The following is an 18103-nucleotide window of genomic DNA, read 5'->3' as shown; positions in this document are numbered from 1 at the left end:
CCGGACGCATATTATAGGAAGGCAGGACACATACTCACATACAAAACACCATTTAGACACAACAACAGACTGTGGAAGGAAACCAGGAGGAAGCCTAAACACACATCAAAGGAACCTCAAAACACAGAAACACGGGATGGGAACCAAATCCCTGAGGCCTGAAAGCTATCCACTGAGCCACCATCTAGAATACTGAGAGCAAGTACGAGGACAAAACCCTCCTGAAGGGTATCTGTTAGTGATACAGAACCAAAACAGTATATAGACTAGCTCATTCAAAGCACTACACTTCTTCAAGGTTTCTGTAACAGAGCAGCAACTTTTCACAGCTTCAGTATTAATTCTACGATTATGGTTTCATATACTCAAGGAGTACTGCATCTTCAAGGAACCATATGACAATATACAAGAAGAAAAAATGAGCACCGCTCAAAAAATAACCTGTAACATTATGCTACACTATTTTGAACAGCACATGCACCAAACTGGGGCAGCAAGCTGCTGGGGAGCCAGTACCCAATAAAAATGTCTCTGGTGAGATGTGTGCAAGATGCTGCTTTAGAACAGTGTTTTTTAGCAAGGTTCAGGTTCCCGGGATAGGCTCCAGGTCCACTGTGACCCTGTACTGAATAAGCTGTTTGAAGATAGATAGATGGATAATAATAATTTGACAAAGAATACATTTAAATGCAGATGACTGTTTACCTGCAAATTATTTTAATATATAGTTCACATAACTGGGGCACTTGTTTTATTATTATTATTTTTGAATTTCACTTGCAGGACACTATAATAAGGTTTGGAGATGTGATGGGGGATGTTTGGAGGGTTATGGCCACATTTAGAAAAGCTTATTTCCTTAAAATATTTCGTAAGATGCCCAGAACAAAAGTTCAGTGTTTTCTCCCAGCTAAAGTGAATGTATTTCTTTGTATTTATTGTAATGTTTAAATGTTGTGTCAAGAAAGTCAGTGGAACTGGTCCATGCTTGGATTTACTGAGTTCGGTAAAGATGTCCTGTGCCAAGGAACAATAAAACCATGACTGTATCACCCGTCGATCTGTGTTTCCTATCCTCCCAACTCTGCCAATGACTACAAACATGCCAGGGCGTTTTATGGCAATGAAACATGGCACAGACCTTTTCCAACACTGAACCACCTATGCCAAGAATATTCTGATACTCTACATAATAATGAGATCCCAAAAATGCACTCACTGCATGTAATTTCATTACAATGCATTCTAAACAAAATGTTCTATTTGGCAAGCTAGCTGGGCTTTTCAACAACGATGTATGGCAGCATTAATTGAACAAGCTTCAAAATCTCCTTGAACATCTCGGCTTTTACAATGAAAAATACACAAGAAGTCAGAAGCTTAAACGGGAAAGTATATTTAACTTTATTCCATAGTTGAACTCAACCATAGCATGTTTGGTCAATATGAAATCAACAGTATCCCACATCACTGCTGCATGATGGAACATATGGAAGGAATAACCTTAAGTCTTAAGAATAATCTGCATGCCTCAACCTTTATAATGTAAACAGTAATTGATTGCTTCCCCTGACATTTATCACTACTTTGTTCTGCAACAGTTCTGCAGTTTATTTATTGCTCTGAACCAGAAATGATCCCTCACTTAATGGAAAAAACTTATAATTGCCTAACAAATGAAAGAGAGCATTAAAAACTCCCTAAGTGGTTCAGAAAACAGAATGCTGACTTTTATGCTGAGTTCAAGGCCAAAACCAAAGATCAAGTTAATCTTTTCATATAATTTACCAAACATACAGTATTACTCAGAAGTCTAGACAGACCTACTGAAAGTCATTTGTTTTTCTATAGAGCTGGTTTGGGATGAGTTGGATTGAATAGTAAGAGCAAAGTAGCCAACTTGTGCCCAGAACTTGAGGAAACTCCTGCAGGACTGTTGGAGAAGCATTCCAGGTGGCTACATCTGGAAGCTGGCTGAAAGAATGCCAAGAGTCTGCAATGCTGTCATCGAAGCAAAAGGGGTCTATTTTAAGGTCAGAGAAAATTTTATGTTGAATACTTTGCTGTGTCGTTGCAGTATTTCATATACATTACTTCAATGCCCTGTGGCCTAAAACACAGATAAAATAGAGAAAAATGTGTTAAAAGCAGTTAAGTGTTCAGACTGTATACTGATTATGTAAAAAGTATCACAATTCTGCAGCTGATAGGATAGCTTTTTAAGATATCTTGGGTAGCCAATGCAAAATCACCTCATTAGTGAGATTGTAACCATTCCTAACTATAATATTCACAAAGTGCATCAAGGACTGCACCCATCTCTAGGCAGAAATACATGCTGAATATGCATGTGGTGGACGTCAGAGAATGATATCAAATTCAAAATGATGAAATAAAGGGGAAAGTTTATTTTATAATACATTTTATTATAAAAATACTTTAATAAAATAAACATCAAGTATATTAAAGTTATGTTTAATAGATTTCCTTCCAATTTTTTATAAAATAAAAATAATCCTTATTTATGTTATTTTGCAACCTTATGAACTTTATGTGCTGGTAAATTATGAGAATGACAGAATCTAAAGTAAGATGAGCCAAGAGATGGCAGAATAGAGAAAATCAACTTATTAAAGGGCACAAAACAAAACAGTATATCAGCAAATACTGAGTTAATGGCCATACCAAAATTGCATTTTGTGTGTGTGTATATATATATATATATATATATATATATATACACACACACACACACACACAATATATATGTATATATAAGTTATGTTTGTTCAGGAAGCACTTTATGGCACTTCATTGTTTCCTACACAATCTACACAGCAAAGGAGGTTCAATATTACATAGGTTCAATCAGCTGATTTAAATACAATTCAATTAGCCTGGTATATCTATCCCTATAGAAGGACATTACCACAGGCGTCAGCTTTGCAAGAGCAGCTCCTGCAAATATCCATTCATTTTCCTAAACTGCTTATTCAGTACAGGATCAAGATGAGCCTACAGCCAATCTCAGAAAATGAAGCAGGTAGAATTCCGTTCCAGTGCAGGGCAGACTGCTTCATAGACTACAGAAGTACATGGTAAAAGACAGGGAGAACAGGGATCCTCCATAGCCACACAAAGTAATGGGTCAGCAAAAGGCCCCAAATGAAATGAAACTGGCAGCAAATTAAGGAGCAAAAATTCCATTAAGTAATATTGGCTCATAATTTTAAATGGTCAAAAATTAAACAGTGACCAATAGTTTTAGTTATACAGTGCTTTATTGAGTGAGATAACAATTTCCAGGCTCAAACATAAAGCAGAAAGGTCATATTTCCATTATTAGTTTATCACAAACTAATATTTAATATAATGTATTACTTTGTGTAGGCTTACAGTGAGTATGCCTAGCCTTGTCACAGTATTGTGTATGTGGCTTCTCCCCTGCTGAATGTAGTGGGTTATGGGTACTGTATCCCCCTGACACACACACACACACATTTTATTCTGAATAGGAAAGTTATAGAGTTTGCATCTTTAGAAAGATGTGGGCTTTTGCTTGTTGTTTCAGCAAAAACCACATCCGACACTGGTTCTGTGATGTATAACGACTGTAAATAAACTTTACAGCAGAAAGAATTTCCCTTGGTCTTTGCTAAACATGAATTACACACACATTGTGTCACTTCCAAAGCCTAGACTGAACTGCAGCATTCATAATAATCCAGGGTTAGGAGTTGGTAAGACACAATGCAGGCAGTGCAGCTTCTCAGTAGGGCTGGGCAATTAATCGAAAATTAATCAGAACCTCTAATCGACGTAATCTTCCCCATGTCAGTTACTACTTTTTTTTTTTTTTTTTATTTGATACTGTTCATACTTTCCCTAGTGTGTGTTCATGTACTGTCCACTTAAAATATTGTATTGCATGTGTTGTCATGTGACTCCACCCCGTCCAGTCTGTGACAGTCTGTGAAGCAGCATGGAGGAGAGCTCAAACACCGAGCCGACTGAGCAACTTGTACCAAAGAAAAATGCCGTGTCTGTTGTGTGGGCAAATTGTGGCTTTAGTGAAGACAACACCAAACAAAAACAAATCAGATGTAAACACTGCGGAAAAACAGTTTCATCTACCAAAGGTAATACCACCAGTTGGTTTCAACACTAGTAATATTTGAAACACAGTGGAAATCGCTTATAATGATTACGGTTATAGTGATCAACAATTTTGATCTATGGATCAAACAACTTCGGACAGAATTATTCCTGTTAAAATACGGTTTAAATGATTTGCTTAAAGTAATCAAGCAGTCAGCTTGCAGAATTCATTTAGGGTCTTTTTATACATAACAACATATGAAAAAAATTTTTATTACAATAATTCTTTTTTTTTTTACTTGCCTAATTTGCCTTGCGGTAACTCATCTGCTTCTAACTAGCTACTTGAAGCTAATGTTGCATGCACAGAAAATAAGATGGAAAAAAGGAAGTCCATTTTCTCTCAATCACGAATATAGACTTATCAAAGTTTATGATAAACTGCCAAAAATGTGCCAAGGAGATGCAGTAGTCAAACTACAATAAGGTATATTTTATGTACAGTACCGTACTGTATTATAGCATATTTGAATTATACACAGTTCAGTTATTTAATTTGTGCAGTACTGTAATTTGAAAAGCGTTTGAATCAGCTATCCTGTATATTGAAAGAGTCAATAAAATTCAGTGAATAGCGATGCTGTCTGTTTTATTATCTTATATTCAGGTAGTAAATATACAAATTACCATTTTTAAAATTGACATCTGCCGGAGACATAAAGAAAAAGAAAAATTGGTTATAATGATCATCCACTTATAGTGATCAATTTCACCCAGTGAGGTGATTACTATAAAGAGTTCGCAAGAAACACAAACGATTTATTTTCTACTTTTTAGGGAACTTGCTTTTTACATTAAAACTAAAATATTTTTATAAGACATTTTGATTTTACGCAATTTGTGTTTTGATTTTAGTTGTTCAAAATATTCAATATATTGAATGCGAATGGGCTGATACCTGGCAGATGAAATTTAACACAGATAAATGTAAGGTAATCCATGCAGGGAGCAGAAATATACAGTACAGTTATTTTATGGGTTCCACTGAAATAAAGGTAGCTGATTACGAGAAAGATCTCGGTATGTATGTTGATGCTTCCATGTCCCACTCTCGCCAATGTGGGGAAGCAATAAAAAAGGCGAACAGAATGTTGGGTTATACAGTATCTCTAGATGTGTGGAGTTTAAGTCAAGGGAGGTGATGTTACACTTATATAATTCCTTGGTAAGACCCCACCTAGAATACTGTGTGCAGGTTTGGTCACCATACCTCAAGAAGGACATTGCTGCCTTAGAAAAGGTGCAACGAAGAGCTACGAGAATAATTCCTGGTCTTAGAGGAATGTCTTACGAGGAGAGGTTAACGGAACTGAATCTGTTCAGCCTTGAGCAAAGGAGACTAAAGGGGGATATGATTCAGGTCTATAAGATTCTAACGGGTCTGGATGCTGTTCAGCCAAATGACTATTTCAATATTAGTCTAAATACTAGAACTCGTGGCCATAAGTGGAAATTAGCGGGAGAACATTTTAAAACAAATTTGAGGAAGCACTTCTTTACACAGCGTGTAGTCAGAGTATGGAATAGTCTTCCTGCTATTGTAGTGGAAGCTAAAACCATGGGTTCCTTTAAATCAGAGCTAGATAAGATTTTAACAACTCTGAGCTATTAGCTAAGTTCTCCCCAAATGAGCTTGATGGGCCGAATGGCCTCCTCTCGTTTGTAAATTTCTTATGTTCTTATGTTCTTATATAATTCATCTGCGTGTTTTCTTCAGTTATTTTAAAATCATAAAGATATACTTTCATTAGAAAAAATACGCTTTAATAGTTGAGCATATTTACGGTACAAACCTTGTCAACGAAATATGAGGGCAAAAAAAAAACAAAACAAGAAATAATTGTTCATTTATAGTAATTGAGGTAAAATCAATTAATCGTGTTTTGAGGTCATGTCATCCAACACTACTTCTCAACATCTTCTCTGGTGAGAGCTTCTTTTCCTCATCATAAATGTTTAAAGAGATATTAATGGTTCTTTATCGGTGCTATTTCAGCCAATACCAATAAAATTGTGGAACTTCAATACAGGCCGATTTTACTGATATAAAGTCAGGAATTGAACACACAATCCAGAAGTTGTTAGGTAACGGTAGTTACAACTGCACACACAGAAAACATGAACTGTATTATAGAATAACTTGTGTATTATTTTATACATATAAAACATTAAATTCCATTTAATAATGAATAATACAAATATGCTTTACAGGAGTAATACTATGGCTACTGACATATATATGCTTTGTAGGTTTAGGTGAATTCTTGCTCAAAGTCATTATAACACCTTTCAGAATAAATGCTATTTATCAAGCCATTAAGTAGTCAATAAACCAATACCAGGACAAGTCAATGGAGAAGCAGTGATCCCTTTCAACCATGAGACCTAAATTCATCAGCTCTGACATGCAATCCATTCTAGGTACCATCTAACAAATGAATAATTATTCTTCTATCTATCTGTTTCTTCTAGCAGTTGGTGTTATTTCATTCAAGTCACCATGATAACAATAATCAATGGAGACAGGATAGCAATGCCTTCATAAAGTATTCAGGAGAGTGTTAATACCCACATGTTCTCAGTATTCTGATTGTGATACAAAACACCGAAGACAATAAATATGAAAACACAAAGATCACAAGGTTCTGCTTCAAGATTCTCCATTGCTATAAGCCGAATCAGTGATAAAGTTATAAAGATCTATTATTATCTCATTCTGGGTAGTATTTTCTAAGTCATGTATGCCTAGTTTCTTGAAGTTTATTACAGCCACTTTCATATGTCATATTTTGCACTAGGTAGCATGTATGTAACATACATATTAATAATGAATCTCCCTTTTATTTAAGCAGCTAAACAGAAAATTGCTAACCAAAATAACTATTTTTGATGTGATGTGTTACACTACTGCAGTTGATGAATCCCTTTGAAAAGATAAACAAATAAGAATGTCTACAACATTTTTCAGTGTACAAACCACCGCAATTCACTTCCACCATTAATAAAACAATTTCACAATTTACAGTGGGAGTCCTGATCCAAAAATTAAATGGCACCTACAGATTTTTTCATTAATATGAGAGACAGTGTTGCACAATTATCACCCCTTCTCAGCTCCCACACTTTTGATAACCCAGAAAATATTGCTTTAATGAAGAGAAATGTAGGACACAAAGTTTGTTACTTTTTCTTAACCTACTTTGAACAAACTGAGACATACAGCTATGGATGGTAAATACTACAAAAAAATTAAAAAATAAATGTTTAATACACAAAGTGTTGTTCAGAGTAAGTACTGTAGGTGTGCATTCAAAAGGTTGTAAATCGTTTGATATGATTATAAACCACTATTTTAAAGTAGATTTTCTTTTCAAAAATATTTTAGCAGAATGTTATGTTTTATGATAACCTTTATGATAACCATCTTGAATTCTGAGGTCGTAGAGTTTGCTCCGACATTCTGAGTTGGAATTTTCAACTTCAGGGGGTGTTCCAGTTGAACTTTTTGACTAGGGATTCGGAAATTCCACCTTCAAATGAACACACCATCTGCAACCCCGATCTCAGAATTCAGGATGGTTGCACCCTTCATCAATGGAAGGGAAAGCCGTAGTTATATACTGTTAACTGGCACATGTATTATTTTTGTCTCATTAAATCAGTCATACACACAGTACTGTCCAACCGCTATCTGTGGACTTATTGCTACAATGTTTGCATGCGCCAAATACTGTGTAATGTGTTGTTATTAACTGGTATTGCTACCAAACTCAAAAGTAGATACAGTATGACTCCATGTACAAGTGACCCAATAATTTCAGGGGAACTGAGATGGAGCTGGGAATGTTGTATCTTCGGTGTCATGAGGCCTAGTAAGCAATGTAGATGGATTTTCAGGTTTTCCATGCTTGATAACCCAGACATTATTGTATATATTAATTAATACTGAGTGTTACAAAAATGAAAATCTAAAAATCAAAAGGGTTAAAGGGTGTGTACTGTCCCCCAGAGTGAACTGTGCAAAGCATGCTGTGCTAGATGCTTGCCTCATTTAGTGTTGGACTTATTAGTCCATTTATTCTCCCCATTGCACAGTGAATGGACAAAATATAAATATTCATAAAAATATGTATGGAATTACATAATCTGAAAATCAAGGGGTGTGCATAGTCCACCGCTCAAAGCACACTTTGCTAGATGTGTCTGTCTATTTTAGTTTTAGAGTTATTAGACCTTTTATTTATGTACTCCATTGCACATTAATAATTGCAGTGTAAAAAATAATAAACATTTATAGACATACATGTATAGACCATTTATTCTACAATCTGAGCCATGAATGGATACTTGGGGCACTAGTGACTGCAAATAAGCATGAAAAGCACATGAAAACATTCAAATATTACTTAAAATTTGTCCGTACAGAAATCGAGAAACCAAGAGGTGTGCAAGAGTCGTCTCTCAATACAGCTGCTAATAAGATTTAGCACAGATAGTGAAAGGGCTTGTACTGCAAAAATGACTGTGCATGGCTGCCTGTTTACTGGACAAGTCTGATTAAAAACCACCTGGATTGCTTTTGTTAAAAGATATTACATAAGATATTTGGAAAACTTACTTTATCATGATGTGAGCTGTGTTTAAGAAGGAATGTGATTGGTTTAGGTTGTCTAATCATTTCAACTTGGTATCTCACAATTATGACGTGGTGTCTCATAATTTCAACTTAATATGTCATCTATTTTTCTATGTGGTTGGAAACTGGCTCTCATGGCCAAGTCTTCCAGAAGAACTACAAAAATTTGTCCCAGAAGAAACAGGAACATATATGGAGTTTAATTTGTTGCTTTTAGAACCAGAAAAAAACAACAGCAAATGCACAAACACAATAGTTCACTGGTACAAAAACAGAACTTTAACTCTGAATGCTGTTTGTAGTAAACTGTGTATTATTTGTAGAAACTAGGAAATCAATCTTTTAATCCATCATGCTATACGTCTGGCAAAACTGGTAAACAGAGAAAAGGGATACAGAAGGAAATCCTTCCTTCAGAAGCTCATCTTACTGACTCTGTCACTGTGCTGCCCTAAAGAGGATTTAGACTATGGATTTTTCACCACATTTTGAAATGAAGTTCATTTGTTATTGATTTCTGCGAAATGAAATGCAGACTAATTAGATGTGGTAGGCGGTATGTTCATAATACAAAAAGTCAATAATTTGAGATGTCACACATATTCTGACAAATCCTGCTTTGCAATGGCCTGAAACGTTTGAGCAATTTTACAGTAATCAATTGCTTCAAGCTGAGTTCAGACATAACATTTTCTGTGTCTATGGGAGGAATCAGAACAGCAATTTTCCAATAAATACATTTAAAAAGGAATTTGTAATTTACACTTAATGTCTTTCCTTAGTTCTTTTTAGGCCATGATGTAATCTCAATCTTACTGTAGCGTTGATTAATCAAGGCTGATTACAAATGCATACATTTAGAAAATCCAGCAAAGACTTTTGATTGTGTGAACTGGTGGTTAAAGTTATTAATTCAGAATTGCTTTAATATGGTAACTAGGCAGAAAGGTATTAATGTTTTGTCCTAAGATATATGTCATGACAATACTAGATATGCTGTTTCACGTTGTTCGGCGCTATTATCCTTGATAACTTACCTCAAAGGTGTTACCAGTCCTATCAAACTCTGGCGGTGTGAATGAGCCCTCAGGATCATCTATAAAACGGAACAGTCAGAACATTAGCTTAATGCAAATAAATAGACCTAATAAAACACAGCCAGAATCATATATTTTCAAACCCAGACACTAAGAATGTGAATGCAGTTAAAACTTAAGTACAATTTAAAAAATTATTTTAATGATAATTCAGTTGGGAATTTGACAAAACAGTAGCAATATCAAAACTGATGCTTTCCTTATAAGTAATCATCCATTCAGGTTAATTTTACATATAGTACAGCTCAGTTAAGTCATCATCTGTTTTTTACTTTTTAAAAATAATTTAAAATTTATTTACATTTAATTAGTACAGGTCAAAATGCCTATATGCTATAAAAATTCAGAAGACATGACTACAACTGAATACACTTTCTGGAAAGTTCAATACAGCCACTTTCAGAGCTATCCTCTACTCACTGACCTGACCTAAAAATACCCTGGGATATGTATAGCCAATACAGCCAAGACACATTAAAAGAAAGAAATAGCTGAATGAAAATAAATGGTTTCAAAGTTCCGTAAGAAACCTTTACTACTTGGTGAATGCCTGCTAAATGGCTGCAACTGACTTCAAAGAGTCTGTCTTTTTAATGTTTCATGGACAGTTCCATTATCTGGAAATTTCAAATACTGTTACACAAGGTGTCCACTGCAGAGCATCAGGCTGAGATGTAACACGGCAGAGCCACATGTCAGGGCTCTTCTGAAAAAAAGTGATGCTTATTTCTACAATGGTCTGTCATGGAGTAAATATGTTATTTTATAACAGGTTGGATGCGGTAGAACAAATTATTATGTATTTATATTTATGCAGTTTACTAGAAATACGTAGTGCTGTGCAGGTGCTTTATGTTGATGTAAGATTATGTCTGACAAAGTGTATTAGATTAGCAATTTCAAAACCTCTCTGAAAGTTACCCTACTATTTGCAGGACCTGTGCAATATACCCATGTACTTGTTGACTTGACATAGAATAGCTGGGGTGCCCCTGAGGAGAGGTTTGGGAATAGAAGCGGTATTCATCAAGCCATCCAATGAGATTCCAGTAACTTTTTGAAGAACATAAATTCTTGTTAATTGAGTTACTGTTTATTAGGATTACACTATAATGTTAAACAATATTTTTTTCTTATCTTATTACCCTGACAAACAACTTTCTGCTTTTACACAGTGCTGTGGATTTCCTATTATTATTATTATTATTGTTGTTGTTGTTGTTGGTTGCACATTTATTTATTTTTTCAATATTTTCCCATGTTATTTGTTATTGACCTGCTTTGTTATCTTGTTATTTTGTTAACCTATATCCTATATTGTTATCCTATGTTTCCCTGTGTTGACTGCAATGGAATTTTCAGTCAGATCATCAAATACGCAGATATACATATACAACATGAACTGCTAATAAAATAACAAATTTGAACCCCCCCCCCCCAAAGTGAAATACAGGCCAGTCTAGGTACATCATATTACTTCTTTCTAGAACAATCAAGATAAGATTAAAAAACCTAAGACAAATAAAGGCACCTAATCTGATTGTATAATTAACCCTTCATAAAACTACAGTTCCAGAGAACTACAAAAAATAAAATCTCATGCTGCAGTGCTGGTTTTTATTTAGGCCATCCCTCCTTCTTGATGCACTGTTAACAAAATATTTTCTAAATAAAACAGGTCAGGCTATAGTCTGGTCTGTCTGTGCGGGATTTATTGTGTCCTCTCTGTTCAGGCTGGCAAATCTTCTGAAGGTTATTATGGGCAAGAATAAAAGTGTCATTAGCAGAGACGTTGAAGTCTACAGTAAGAGCAGAAAGACATGGTTTTCTGAGACAGCATTCATCTAGCAATTTCATGACAATAGCTGGATATTACAATAACAACTAACAGGTTGTAAAAGTTGAGAGGTAGCTAAAAAGCAGCAATTACACAGAATTAAAAGGAAGACAATGTTCTGTGTTGTGATGATTTGCTTGTTTTGTCTCATTAAATCAACTACTCACTTCAGCAAATTACTCATTAATATGCCTCTGTGGTGATGAATTTTTAATGGGTACATGGCCTTTTCATAAGAAAACAGTGAAAAGAACAAAACACAGGGTGTCCAGCTGATTGCATGTATAAACTTAGTTAGGGTTTTCGATCTAATGAGGCTGAACGAGATACGGTGATGGCATTTATATGTATTAAAACCTCTTTTACTATAAGATTATACAGATGTGCCATTAACAAATACACAATGCTCATAAACAAAAGGCAAATGAATACTATCTTCTTTTATCTTTATTACAAATATAATATCTTAACACTTACAGATTATCAAATAGCAATATTCTTTAGAGCAGGGGTCACCAACCTTTTTGAAACAGAGCTACTTCACGGGTACTGAGCCATACGAAGGGCTACCAGTTTGAAACGGCCTCCTAAACTTATCTAAACTTCATGTATTTACTCATTCTGACCAATGAACGAGGACTTGATAAAATTTTACTGAGCCAATATGACACTCCGGTTTCTGTTGTTGAGGAATAAACTTAAAACCACATTGAAAATTACAGGATTCATAGTATATAAGTAAGAAATCTATGACCCTTGCATGATGCACCAAAAGTGTAACAGCATTTACAAGAAGAAATGTTGACTTGTTGATGAAGAAGTGGGGTGGGGGCAAGAGAATGGTTTCTGGCTGGTAAAGAAGCACAGTAATGCACTGGGAGTAAATTCAGGGGTGATTCACCAAAGGGTCGAGTGGGAGAATAGGGCTCCTTCATGAGTCAGAGAGAAGAGAGAATGACGGTACATTGATCAATGCAATATAGACACAGGGAAGAGGATTGTATGTCACTGACAAATCAACAGCAAGGTGAGAGTGAGAACAGAGAAAGGAGAACATTGCTTGAAAGAGAGACCGAGACAGAGAACTCACCGCTAAGATGTTCCATGAAGCAGACGTTGCCGTGGGCATTGAAGGCCAGAGTGTCTGGGGTGATACAGAGGGTGTGGAAGAGTGGTGAATGGGCAATGCTACGCAAGGAGAGGACACACTCCAAGCACACTGCCCACACTTCCTGTTCCGACAGGCAGCTGTCCCGCAGAGAAAGGATGTCCGCGAGAGAGACATTCTCCTGTCAACACACATATACACACAAATTATCATGCCTGAATACATTGTATCTGCATTATGTACTGCATTAAAACACACAATGTCATTGCATTTAAAACCCAACACTCATAGGTACCTGTTGTGCAGAAAAACATATTGTAGTACACACACACACATACACACACACAGCATTATGCCTCATCTATCCCAGAATAACGTAATGGTTTTTCAGGTTTGCCATGCAGTACGTACATTAACTTCCCACGGGCAATGTAAATGAATCTGTACTGCGTAGGGGCTTATCTGGGACAGAGTGTGGTGAGGTGATCGATGATCCAACATGTGTCTGAATGAACCCCTCAGCTACACACTCAACCTAAACTGCTACAGTGAATATCAGACCTTTAAATGTACAACCCAACTGTTTCAAAGTGGTTTCAGATAATAGTGTCAACCTAAGGAATAAATAAAAGCAGCATGTTCTTAAAAGGAAGCCTGCTCATATGAAGCAAGACCAACTGGTCATTGTGTATTCCGATGGAAACCGACTTCTCATACATTTAAAAAAATAAAAAGCATTTAATTTTTACATAATCACTTCTGTTAGGTGACCAAAGATACGTGAAGGAACAGCATATTCCTCATGCAGTCAGACTGGTTTAGAGTAGTGTTTCCCAATCCAGTTCTTGAGGACCCACAGACAGTCCAAGTTTTTGTTCCCTCCCAGCTCCTGGTAGGGAGGGAGGGAGCTTGAAGGAAATAAAAACGTGGGCCGGCTGTGAGTCCCCGAGAACTTGATGGGGAAACACTGGTTTAGAGCACCCTTATATGCTGCATGAATGCCTCCACATGGCAGCCATTAGAAAATAAATAAATAAATAAATAAATAAAATGCTTGATTATGGATATGGCAAAAATGAAGCTGAGCTCATTTTTGAATAGTCAGTCTAAGTGAGGGTCTTTGTATTCAATATTTAAATACATACAGCACCAAGTCTTGCAGCTTAGCATCTCAACTGCTGGCATTTGATGGCATAGAGAATCATAGTTACTCCTTTGTTCTGACATAGTCAACAGACAGGAATTTGATTCCAAATGCCAGCTTTTCCCACAACAAGTGTCCACCTCCAAGTAAATAAATGAACTGACAAATGTAAGTACTTCAGCCACAAAACAGTTAACACAACTGTAACATTTTCTTTACATCTTTCATGCATTTCAGTGATAACTTGGAGACAGACGTGAAGACGTGGCAGATGGTGATTTTTTTTAAATCAGGAAAGCATGTGCAACAGGTGGCAGTATAACCAAAAAAATTGTCTTTTTTTCTTGTTTTACTCAGCTGCTTACATGTAAATTCTCCTCTCCTTTCTTTTTGTAAGAAATTATCTATTACCCTCCCTTACCAGCATTGTTCCTTCTCAAGAGTTGACCACTTTCAACATTCAGGCAGCTTAATTAGCGAACTTATTACAAAGCTAGTCTACTATAAATCACTGAACTTTCACTGAGAAAAATGATCAAATGATCAAACTTGAAAACTCAATGATAACTATATTTGCAACATTTACAAATGGCGATGGCGAAAAATGACATATAAAATGGTAACTGTCACAATGGGTTGCAATGAAATGCTAAGGTGCCCCTGCATGCAAACCTTTGTGTTGCAACCATTCATTTGTTTTTATGTTTGGAAATCAGCTTATTGTTCCAAAACACACACTACATTCTTTCATATGCCTTTTCAAATTCTGTCAAACATGCTGCACTGTTAGCTAGTTCACATCCACAATGGCTGCCTTCTACTCAGCTGTAAATATTTGTTCTCTGCTCCAGAGTGAACTCATTTTTCAATACTATAAACCCACTACAGCTTTAAATATAGTAAGGGAAGCTATTCCATGACCATGCATTACCTGTTCGTTTTTACATTTAGTTTTTACTGAGGCCACACTTGACCTACAAAGTTGTTTGAACTGATGTCGAGCCTCTCTCGTTGAAAGACCGTAATTTATGACATGATGTACAACTGCAGTGCATATTTCATCGGGAACTTTTGTTCCTTTGTTTGCTCCACTAGCTCCTCTGACACACATTTAAACCCCATTTTCTCTTGTATACTTATCTATCCCTTTTACTTTGCATTTCAACACCCTCTGCAGCTAACTTTATCTATCTCCTCATCAGTCCATTGATTGTCTGGTCTTTTCCTGTGCATGAATAAGTACTGATTGATGACTCAAAAATCATGCAAAGACATTTTGCATATCACAATCGCAACTGACTTGGGTTAAACTGTGACCTATCCATAACACACCCATAAAGTTTGGTTCGGTTTACTCCAAGGCATCACAGATCCCTCAGAGACTTTAGTCTGGCCATGGATGCTCTTCATGACCCCCACACGAGTCAATTGTGCCTTGTTTGAAAGTGCTGCTGGTCTCTTGGTCAGTGGGTGTGTCTAAACAGAGGCACACTGTTCCCTGAACAGAAAAGGCCAGTCACACTTGTCCAGAACACTTGCAATCCGCCTGTCACTTCCTGTTTGTGGGCTTTGCTTTTGCACCCAACACAGGCCGCAGTCCTAGGGCACACAAAGCAGCATTGCACTTATTCAGTCCAATCTCCAGATCAAGCATACTTACTTAAAGCAGCTGTGCTGATCCACAAATAGACTGACATATTCCCCTGAGAGCCAAAAACAAAAAAGAGGGAGCCTCTCTCTCTCTGAAAGAAAATGTTGGCCTATATAACATTGCTTTTGCTTCCATGGCCCCTAATAAGTGCAATTTCTCCAAGAAAAAAAAATACCTAAGCAGAGACAGTGAGAGCCACTGAACCAGTGATTCACTACATGAAAGTGTGGACAAGGTAAAGTGTAAATGGGTGAAAAGAGAACGATATGAGTAGGAGTGAAGATTTTGGCGAAAGATTAAGAGGGAAAGTAAGAGAGCAAATGAGTAAGTGGGCGACTTGTTACTGTCATGTGAATGTAGGTATAAAAAAAAGAAAAGAAAAGAAAATTGACACTCCTGCTGCATTTTGAAGACAACAGTATTCACAGAAAACAACTTACAACACACACAGAAGGTAATATACCAGTTAATAACTTGAACAAAAGTTTTGACAAGTGTCATATACCAGGAGAGAGCCTGCTGGCATTCTAACATATCTGTTTATACAATTAAGAGTAAACTCTCAGGATATGTGCTATCATTTATTCCTTTAATACATGTATTTCCTTTTAATACAATGTAACATGTCTTTTGAACCTATGTATATTGTGCTGCATTTTATATTTAAGTGGGGTTTAAATGGTATCACAGTGGGAAACCCGACAGTTTACCTCCTAAGTTCTACCGTTGTTGCCCCCCAGTGATTTAAGTGTTTGTTGCCCATAAATTTGCTTAGAATGAACACTTACATTACATTACAGCTGGTGGTACATTTAAACAAACGACAGAGGAAGAAAAGTAAAAAAAAAAAAAATATCTCTAAGCAATCATGCCAAAAATAATTCCCAGCAGGCATATCTATGGTCAGCTTTGGTTGATTTTCTGAACATTCCATGACCCAATAAACAAGAACATATGTCCTACAATCAAACACAATGGAGTCAACAGAGGGCACTCTCACATAAGCCCCCACCCACTCATCATTATACACACACACCCATCAACATGCACATTTAATTACAGCACAACTTTCCCAGTTGCCACAAAACGAACGTGTTACTGTGTACCTCGCTTAGTATAGATGAATGTATTGTAGAAGTTATTATGTAAGTTCATGAACTGCACAGAAAAATTGGTCAGCTATATTTTAAAACGACAATTTAAGATACAAAGTTTGTGATAGTACAACAAAACGGATACGATTATTATTATTTAACCTTATTTACATGAATAATTATTTACATGATTATAGACGTTTGTCTATAATCTCGTACGGCTCTTACCTCGTCTTCTAAGAGCGTGGGAAGAGGTTCAAATTCAAAACACCGCTCTTCCTCCTCTTCATCGTCTTCATAATACGCAGCCACAGCAGTTTCAAAAGTACCCATGGCATCCACATTCACGCACTATTTCCTCGCCATCAGCAACATCACGATAACGGTGCCATGGCGCAGCGTCGCCGTCTCTGCGCAAACGAAGGAGACACTTTCGCCCTCTTGTCGTTTTTCCCGAGCGACGCTAGAAATGTGGCTCAGACGACGAACCGAAAACCGACACCCGATACTGAGCACTTTTTCTCAGAACATTCTCTCTACTTCTTCGCTTAATTATGTGACATTAACTAGTAGCCCTGCAGTACTTCTCACATACAAAATAAACGTTATATTCGAATTCATAATGCGGAACTGAACGATATGAAACAAACTGCCATCAGTGTAACGTACCTTTTATAAGACAGACGGAGAGTTTGCTAACTGTATGTTGTCATGGCAACACTGGCCGCGCCTCCACAGAGACAGCGGAGTCGTGATACATAACTGCAGTTAGCAACTCCTCCCCACAGCCGACAAACTTAGACAACAAAACAACTATCATTTGTTCTCTGTTTCTTCACGAGAGAGAAGGCTAAGATTTGTCCTTGGTTTTAAAATCACTAGCGCATTTTTTAGCAGTCCAACGAAGACCCCTTCGCTCATGTTGCATAGAGAGATGCAGAAATATAGCACAATCCTGCCTGTTGGCAAATATAAAATGTTTCTCTTTTTCCATTGTGGCCGAAAATAGCGCCTACCTCTGGTGACGAGGATGAATGTGTCGTTGTGTACAGCTATGCGAGCCGTTATCCACGATACAAAATGTATTACCCAAGATCTGACACACTGTACATGCCATCAGCTTGTAGTCCGTCTTTTTTTTTTCTTTTTTTTTTGCTGAAGATTAACACTGTCGTGGCCGTGCAATCACTTTACCTCTGCAGTGAATTTTGAAGACTGACAAAGCTGCGCTGTCAAAATTTAGGAAGAATCGTGAGCGTTCCTTTATCCTTCTGACAAAAATGATACAAACCGTTTAGTAAATTGAATTATGTAATTATGTAATATATACCATTACTGTATGATATTTTAACAGGTGATGCAAAAGTTTATCAATCAA

The 18103-nt window shown here is 36.6% G+C and overlaps 1 protein-coding gene across 6 annotated transcripts in view; it reads right to left on the bottom strand.

The window, feature by feature from the left end:
* The window catches only part of kndc1 (kinase non-catalytic C-lobe domain containing 1), a 39889-nt gene extending 22025 nt beyond the window's left edge, over window positions 1-17864 (bottom strand). The window contains exons 1-4 of one of the 6 annotated variants that reach the window (XM_072709608.1): window positions 17742-17864; window positions 16954-17135; window positions 12819-13017; window positions 9832-9890 (exon numbers count right to left, since the gene is read on the bottom strand). In XM_072709608.1, the coding sequence (XP_072565709.1) occupies window positions 9832-9890; window positions 12819-13017; window positions 16954-17058 (363 nt within the window). In that variant the 5' untranslated portion in view covers window positions 17059-17135; window positions 17742-17864. Of the gene's footprint in view, window positions 1-8972; window positions 9312-9831; window positions 9891-12818; window positions 13018-16953; window positions 17698-17741 lie in introns of those variants that run through there. The other 5 variants (XM_072709607.1, XM_023840927.2, XR_002841689.2 and 2 more) reach the window with 5 other exon arrangements.
* Window positions 17865-18103: the final 239 nt, after the last annotated feature.

Source organism: Paramormyrops kingsleyae, chromosome 3 (genome assembly GCF_048594095.1).
Source record: "Paramormyrops kingsleyae isolate MSU_618 chromosome 3, PKINGS_0.4, whole genome shotgun sequence".
Lineage (NCBI taxonomy): Eukaryota > Metazoa > Chordata > Actinopteri > Osteoglossiformes > Mormyridae > Paramormyrops > Paramormyrops kingsleyae.
This window is presented reverse-complemented; position numbering and strand designations above follow the sequence as displayed.